The 9,124-nt window shown below is 39.8% G+C and overlaps 1 gene segment (V, D, J or C); it reads left to right on the forward strand.

The window, feature by feature from the left end:
• The first annotated feature begins 8,286 nt into the window (after positions 1 to 8,286).
• Positions 8,287 to 8,797, forward strand: LOC138804379 (immunoglobulin kappa variable 1-9-like). The segment is given in 2 exon segments: positions 8,287 to 8,358; positions 8,475 to 8,797. Coding segments are annotated over 2 exon segments (378 nt in total).
• The last annotated feature ends 327 nt before the right edge of the window (positions 8,798 to 9,124 follow it).

Here is a 9,124-nt window from a genome sequence, read left to right on the forward strand (position 1 = left end):
TAGTTTTCCAACTCTTCCATGTATTTCAGTACCTAAAGTCTGTGCAGATTTCAAGTTCACAAGTCCCATGCCACATGGCCACACATGCTGAAGGCAGCCCTGGAGTGTGGATCTGGAGAATGTAATGTGTTATCCCCAGAGCCTGGCTGATTTTAACCACACTGAAATAGATACTCTTGGGGTCTCTCTTCCTCATCCTATTATTATGGCCCCTTGAATTTACCAGATGGCCTTCACAACTATAGCAGCCAGCTGCCTTCTCCTGGTTTTATTTAGTACCAGCTTTGTCCTTCAGTGCATGTAAGAGACAACAGATCTCTCCCAGCAAGGGCAGTAGGAGTTATTCATTGGATCATGTAATAAGATTGGAAGTGATATTTCAGAACAGTGAAGGAGGTGGACATATCATTTAGGGAAGCTAATAAATCATCATCAAAAGAGGGAAAAGAGCATTGTAGAAGAATTATGTGAGCATGTGGTACAGAGAACATTAATTTTTTTAAAAGATGGAGGTCATAAAATCAAGACTCAGATGGAGTTATGGTAGTAAATGATACTGAAGAAAACACTGATTGGGTATTCAGTTACTCATGGTCTATTGGCTTTTAAAGAGCAGTGTTATCTTTGCACATCATCTTCTTGGACTTTCAGTGTAAGTTCCATTGGATCACCCTGTTCATCTAACTCTGGTATGACAATCTATACAATGGGATGAAGTATATCTACATGCTAATCTCTATGTGGGGACTTTCTTCACTTCACTTTGGCTTCACTGTCTGTGATTCCCCAGGTTGAAGATGTTCTTTGCAAACTGGGTGGCTCCAGTTTCTCAACCCCACCCTTGACCTCATTGCAATTTATCATTTGTGTACCTATATGAATCACATTTCCTAAATACAACTTGTGAAAACTGCTTTATTGGTGTTCATGCATATAAAACTAGCCACACAGGAGGCTGAGATCTGATGATTAGCGTTGGAATTCACCTTGGACACAAAAGTCTATGAGTCTCTGTCACCAGTTAAACACCAAAAGGTTGGAAGTGAAGCTGTGACTCATTTGGCACACTCTCACCCTTGAGCACAAAAGCTAGGGACATAGTCAAGACCCATGCCAATACACAAAAAACTGCTTGACTTAGGAACTAAAAGACATGTAATTTGAAGGACTATGCAGCTTAAGGAGCATAATGAAGTATAAGTAAAGTTGAGTCCTCGGTCTAGAGAACAACTCAGCTTCTGAGAAAGAAGAGTTTCCATTAATAGATGAAACAAATGTCCTCTAAAAGTTCAGAAATATCTGGCACATACATGCATAATATCCACAAAGCTAGATATGATTCCAGGTATTATCCTAAAACTAAAGAAGAAATACCTGAGGTGAACTGTTCCAGAGGGAGATGATAGGTAAGAATATTCAGAAGAGAAGCAATCCAGTCATTTATATGAGTTCACAGGACACCAATGAATGTACCAATGGATTGTCCATATACCTCGATCATGACACCTTATTGCACATATGTTTTTCAGTACTACTTTCCATTAAAAACTTTGAAAACTGTCCACTTCTCTCTATCAATGCATCTATCTGTCTTTCTACCTACACAGATATTATTACTTTTATAATACACATGTCTGAGTAATAATGATCATTATTAAACCATTTAACAAGGTTCAGGCAAACAACCTGAATATTCTTAAGAATTCTGTGTCACAAACTCCACTGATACCAGAGCTAGGGGCATTTTAAAATTAATTTTCTTTGGAAATGTTTGTCTTTGAGTGACTACTTTTAGTGAAGGAAAAACGAATCAAGTCATGAATAAGTTGAAAATGTTAAAAATTCTATTTGGGGTTGGGAATTGAGCTCAGTGGAAGAGTGCTTACCTGGAAAGTGCAAGGCCCTCAGTTCAGTCCTCAGCTCTGGGAAAAAATCTATTTTTATTACAGGCCAACAGAATCATAATGTTTTCTTGTCTCTAGAAACACAATGTGCTTGTCTCTATAAGCACATTGGACATCTGGGTTCTTCAGGTGTGTGCTTTGTCACTGAGATCTGCCAGCTGAAGCTCTGACTCTCACTGCCCAAGCCATGTTGATTTGCATGTGCCCAGAGCACAGCCCACTACACTGGGAACTTCTTCATAGGCTGCTCACACTCTGTGCAGGAGAAGTTCCAGTCAGCACACAGCATGGACATGAGGGCTTCTGCTCAGCTCCTGGGGCTCCTGCTGCTATTGATTGAAGGTAAGGAAAGATGATACTGGGGAATATTCGTCCAGTATTCAGCTGAGCTACCTGGCTGTTCATGGAAGTACTTGGGCAGCAGAATTAATTAAACTGCTAATGGCTTTATATTTCCAATGTCAGGTGCCAGATGTGACATCCAGCCACCATCCCTGTCATCATCTCTGGGAGACAGAGTCATCATCACTTGCAGAGCCAGTCAGGGCATTAGCAATTATTTACATTGGTACCAGCAGAGAGCAGGGAAAGTTCCAAAGCTTCTGATCAGTTATGCAACTACTTTGCAATCTGCGTTTCCACCAAGGTTCAGTCGCAGTGGATCTGGGACAGAGTTCACCCTTGCCATCAGCAGCCTGCAGACTGAAGTTGTGGCAACTTATTTCTGTCAACAGAATTAAAATTTTCCTTCCATAGTGATACAAGCCATGACAAAAACTTCCCAGAGAAGCAAAAGTGAGAGGCTGGGCTGCCCCAGCTGCTCCTCCTGCTCTACCTGCACAACTGCCTCTACTCTACACAACTTCTCAGATGCAGCCAAACTTTAAGGTCACTGGAGAGAGAGAGGTCATGGAGGCATTTGCACACCCTAACTCTGTCCTCCTGCTCATCCCATGCAGCACACACCTTACAACGACTCTTCTGACTTTAAAAATCACTAACCTTCAAAAAGGGAGCTAAAAAAAATAGAATGGAAGAAAGACAGCCTCTTCAGTAAATGGTGCTGGCAAAATTGGTTAACTACTTGTAGAAAACTAAAGCTAGATCCTTCACCCTGCACCAGAATCACCTCTAAATGGATCAAAGACCTTGGAGTCAAAGTAGACACTCTGAAAACATTACAGGATGGAATAGGCGAAACTCTAGGTCTCCTTGGGACAGGCCAAATTTTATTAATAGAAACCCAGAAACACAACATATCAAAGAAAGGTTGGACAAATGGGATTGCATGAAATTGCAGAGCATCTGCATGGTAAAGGACATAGCTATCGAGATCAATAGAAATCCCACAGATTGGGAGAAGATCTTCACTAGCCATACAACGGACAAAGGTCTCATATCTAAAATATACTTGGAACACAAAAAATTAAATCCCCCAACAACAAATCCTCAAAGAAACAACAGCTCAATAAATAAGTGGGCTAAAGACTTAAAGAGAAACTTCTCTGAAGAAGAAAGAAGGATGGCCAATAGACACATGAAGAAATGCTCAACCTCCTTAGCCATAAAAGAAATGCAAATCAAAACAACATCGAGATACCACCTCACCCCAGTTAGAATGGCTATATTCAAGAACTCTAATAACAACAGATGCTGGAGGGGATGTGGCCAAAAGGGGACCTTACTTCATTGTTGATGGGAGTGTAAACTTGTTCAACTACTTTGGAAAGTAGTATGGAGTTTCCTCAAAAGACTCCACATAGAGCTCCCCTATGACCCAGCAATCCCACTTTTGGGCATTTACCCAAATGTTTACAAACAAGACCACACTAAAGCTACTAGCACAGCAATGTTTATTGCAGCATTATTTACTATAGCTAAGATATGAAACCAACCAAGATGCCTCTCAGTAGATGAATGGATCAAGAAAATGTGGTCTATATACACAATGGAATTCTATGCCTCCACTAGAAAGAATAACATTGTCCCAGTTGTTAGGAAATGGAAAGACTTGGAAAAAATTATATTAAGTGAAGTAAGCCAAGCCCAAAGAAACATAGGTCCCATGGTTTCCCTTATTTGCAATAACTAGTATATGTATGAGTCAAGCAGAAAAGGTCAGATAAGGTGATGTTAGTAAAATGAACCCTAAGATATGTATTTAAATCTTTTTTACTTTCATGCATTTGTTTCTAATGCATTCATTATTTCTTTGAATGTGGTATGTATATACAATGGAATTCTATGCCTCCATCAGAAAGAATGACATTGCCCCATTTGTTAGGAAATGGAAAATCTTGGAAAAAATTATATTAAGTGAAGTAAGCCAGACCCAAAGAAACATAGGTCCCATGGTTTCCCTTATTTGCAATATCTAGTATATGTATGAGTCAAGCGGAAAAGGTCAGATAATGTGATGTCAGGAAAATGAACCCTTAGATATGTATTTTAATGTTTTTTTCTTTCATGCATGTGTTTATAATGCATTTATAAGATTATCTCTTTCTTGCTTTGTATGGCCCTCCCCCACAGTATAACCCCTTCTTTCGCTATATTTGTTGTCAGTATAACTTGTGGAGGAGATGGGGAAAAACCAGTTGTTTAAGGATACAGGTGGAACTGTTGCAACAATGAGAAGTACAAGTTGTCATGTCCAAAATGAGCTTTACAATGTTGGTGCGGGGGTGGGGGTAGTGGAGGGGGGGAAGGAGAAGGATTGGGATTGGGGTGGAGGGGGAGGCTGGGAAGGGATGTGAAGGGTAAACAAAGGAGGAGGCTGCAATGCTTGGTAAAAAATGTAAGCATTATCCTGCCCATGTAATTTTAACCCCTCTGTACAGTATGTTCACAAATAAAATTAAATTAAATTTAAAAAATACAATTACAGCATTTTTTAAATTTTATTTTCTTGTAAAGATGCCATCCAGAGAGGTTACAGTTACATCAGTAAGATGATGAGTCCATTTTGTGCTGGGCATTGTTTACAATATTTAATGTACATATGTGAAAGAGAAACTACGCAACTTAGTGGGGGATGGATGGGGTTGAGCGAAATGCATCCAGATGAATTGTACTCATAAAGTGATATGTGAAACTCCTTTGTACAACTACTTAAAAGATAATAAAAACTAAAAAATGAAAAAAAAGATTATTTCTTTGTTGCTTTGTATGTCCCTCCCCCACAGTATAACCCCTGCTTTCACTGTAATTGATGTTGTTATAATTTGTGGAGGGGAAGGGGAAAAACAAGTCGTTTAAATAAGGATACAGGTTGACCGGTTGCAACAATGAGAAGTACAAGTTGTAATGTCAAAAATGAACTTTACAACTTTGGTGGGGGGGGGAGGATTTGGTGGGGGGCAGGAGGAGGCTGGGAATGGATGGGAAGGGTAAACAAAGGAGGAGGCTACAATGCTTGATAAGAAATGTACTCAATATCTTGCCCATGTAATTGTAACCCCTCTGTACAGTCTTTTAACAATTATAAAATGTTTTAAAAAAAAGATGTCAGTGAGACACAAAATGTTTAGTAGAAGTGAGCACAAATATATTGAATACTAAGATACCAGCATTGCCTGATAATCCAGGGAAAAATAGTATAGAACTTTACATTCTCCATGCAACAAGATTCTGGCTGGATTCTTCATAGCCAGATCCCATCAAAGCACAAGAGATACAAACTCACACCTAGAGATGCCTACAGCAAAGCTGGGTCCTGGGTCATCTCCTTACTAGAACACATGGGAACAAACAAATAAACACCAAAAACCTAAACAACAAGGAAAAATAATAGGCATATATGGTGAATGGAGAGGATAAGCAGAGGGTATAGAGATGTTTGCTAATGTGAACAGATCTGGTATCAGTAGTCAGAATTTCATGGTGACAACTAGAATCATCACAAATGACAGACATGGCACAATATAAACAATTCCAAATTAAGTGAAAAATGTTGCTCATTTATTATGGAACAGTAAAGAAACCTATAGTTCCAAAAGCTGGTGAGCCTGTGAGTGAGTCACATTGGAAGAATTAGGCAGTGTGCTGCCTCCCCTCTATTACTTCATCTGATGAATTATCATTTTACATAAAAATGAACAAGACTTTTAAATGCATAAAATCCTTGTAAAACGCAAACTAGAAACTGGAATTATGTGTAGAGTGTGGCAGTGATAGGATGTTGCTCACTTGCCAAATTGATTACAAAATGCAGAATTTTACTTTGGGTGTTATGGAGATTGAAACTCAAAATTTCCTGTCTGCTACACAATTACATGGTCACTCTGAGTTATTCCTCATCTGCTTTTGTTTTTCTGACAGGGTAACATGCTTTTACTTTAGTTGGTCTGGCAATGCACTTTCAACTTCAGACTTTGTGTTTGTTCATCATAATATGTAAGAATGTTTGGATTTTTTTAACAAATATTCACTGAATCTTAAAATCAAGGATTAATTTGGTTTGGAAAGGGGTACAAGATGTCCCCTTCCTCCATGACCACCAGTCAGTCACCACCTTGAATCCCAAAGATTATAAATCCATTCAAGTTGAAATTCGGATGGAATTGAGACCGCTGTAACTATCATTTGTTTATGCATTATACAGCCCATGGATGTCTACAAACTCCATTGGGATTTCAAGGCTTTCTCTGGAAAGCCCTTGAGAATTTATTTTGCCATTAAGATGTTATTCAGAGAAACATCAGGTCTGGAAACAAGTTCCTACAAACACCATAAGTAAGGAAGTAAGGCTGAATAGCAGTTGAAAATACATTTAATGGTCACATAGATCTCAACCGCTCGCAGATCTGACCCTTTTCTCTTCCCCAGGACCAGAAAAAAAGCACAGTACCACTGAGGCAGTGTGGCATTGGTTTTGGTCCTGTCTTCAACTTGATTCCAAGTTACAATAAGTGAAAGTCATGAGCATTAAATTAATAGCCCTCATTTCCCAAATTGCCAAATTTAGCAGTCTCATTGAAATAATTACAAATTTGCCTTCATTGTCATCCTGAAGGCCTATCTTCTATCCCAACCACTTCAGGAATTTCACCCAGAGATCTGTGCCTCCCACCATCACACCTAGATGAATTGAGAAACAAAGTGATATTTAAAATGAGACACAATGCTACTAAATCTTTAAAACAGCTATTTTTTCTTCACCCTTGAAGTTGCCCAGTGCTGACCAGCTGGTTTTAAAAAGTATGGATGACCCTCTCCATTCTCCAGGTAGTAGCAGAAATTTGGACACATGTATCAAGAAAGAGATACATGAGGACTAGGGAGTTTGAAAGTAAGTTATTTGCCCTGAATTTGATGTGGAATGATCAGAGGGTAATGGATATATGAATGTACTATAGTTCTTGGATAATATGAAACTGTAAGTCCAAGTAAAAATTGTACCTGGTGATGTGGCAAATCACAAAAACTTAAGAAATTTTGTACTTTTCTAGTAGCAACATGTTTTTGCTTCAGCCCTCTAGCCATCTAACCACATGACATGCTTACTAAAACCCTTGGTATAGTTGTTTTCTCTCATTTTGAAAATTTTCCTCTGTAGCAAAATTTTTTGTTTATGCAGTAAATTCAGTAAGGAAGAGTTGGACTCAGTCTTTATACCTACTCTTGGGAGGAATCACATTTTACTTTGTGTATATGTTTGTTTTAGAAGAGCCTGAATTATAAATTGCTTGAAAATTTAACAGCTTATATATGTCTTGCTATGCCAGTGAGAAGGTTTCAATGCATAGAGATATTAAACCAGTTAAAAATATCCACAAGGGCTGGAAAGGTGGCTCAGTGGTAGAGCACTCACCTTGCATGCCCTGGGCTCGATTCCTCAGCACCACATAAGCAGAAAAAAAAGCCAAAAGTGGTGCTGTGGCTCAAGTGGTAGAGTGCTAGCCTTGAGCTGAAGAGATGAAAGACAGTATCCAGAGCCAGAGTTCAGGCCCCACAACCCAACCCCTCCCCCCCACCCCCATCCCCACAAAAAAAATCCACAAATTCTATTCTTTTCATATCTTCACTTCTCTACATGTCCTGAATATGAAGCACTCAATTATTACTTTACTCTTCTACCTTTCAAGCGTCATGACATAAGGATTGAAAAACTCAAGAGAAATGTTCATCATCCCTGAATGAACCAATAGATCTATTCAAAGGACAGTAGACTCACCACAGCTTCTGCTGTATTGGTGAAACAAAGTCTCTGGGCTAAACTAAAGTACGTAGGCACCGTGGAAATATGAGGATTTCCTGAGTTGAGCTGGTCCTATAGCTATTATCAGCTTTACCGACCTTTGCTGATTTGCATATGCTCAGAGCACAGCCTTCTGCCCCAATGACTTCATAATAGGCAGCTCACACCCTGAACACAGTCAGACCCAGTCAGCACACAGCATGGACATGAGGACCCCTGCTCAGCTCCTGGGGCTCCTGCTGCTCTGGCTCCCAGGTAAGGAAGGACAGCACTCCTCCCATCCTGTGTTCAGTGCTGCCTGGGTCTTCAGGGAAGTCCTCCTATAACATGACTAACAGTGAGGACATTTGTGTTTATGTTTCGAATGCCAGGTTTAAGATGTGACATCCAGATGACCCAATCTCCATCATTCCTGTCTGCATCTCCAGGCGACAGAGTCTCCATCACTTGCCGGGCCAGTCAGGGCATTAACTATTATTTACACTGGTATCAGCACAAACCAGGGAATGCTCCAAAGCTTCTGATCTATAATGCAAAGAATTTAGCCTCTGGAATTCCATCAAGGTTCAGTGGGAGTCAATCTGGGACCGAGTTCACTATCACAATCAGCAGCCTACAGTCTGATGATTTTGCCACTTATTACTGTCTACAGGGTAGTAGTTACCCTCACACAGTGATACAAGCCATAACATAAACCTCCCAGGGAAGCAGAAGTGAGAGATTGGGCTGCCCAGCTGCTGCTCCTGGTGCCTCTATCTGCTGATAGAGCTTCTCAGATGTAGCACGGCTATGAACACTTTTGAAGTTTTCCATTGAAATGTGAAGGCTCCCCTGAATCTTTGTCCCTTTTCTCCTTCTCTAGCAGAAGCACAGACATGGCCATGTGTCTTCTCATATAAAGTCATTCTTTCTGATTCACACAGTAAAATAGAAGCTAGACAAGAATCTCTAAGAAGGAATTCTTTTAATTCAGGAAATGAGTCTAATCATTAGGTTCTTTAATCCTAGGTCATCAGAGAAT

Source organism: Dipodomys merriami, unplaced genomic scaffold, assembly GCF_024711535.1.
Source record: "Dipodomys merriami isolate MVZ:Mamm:240054 unplaced genomic scaffold, mDipMer1.0.p SCAF_36, whole genome shotgun sequence".
Taxonomy (NCBI): Eukaryota; Metazoa; Chordata; class Mammalia; order Rodentia; family Heteromyidae; genus Dipodomys; species Dipodomys merriami.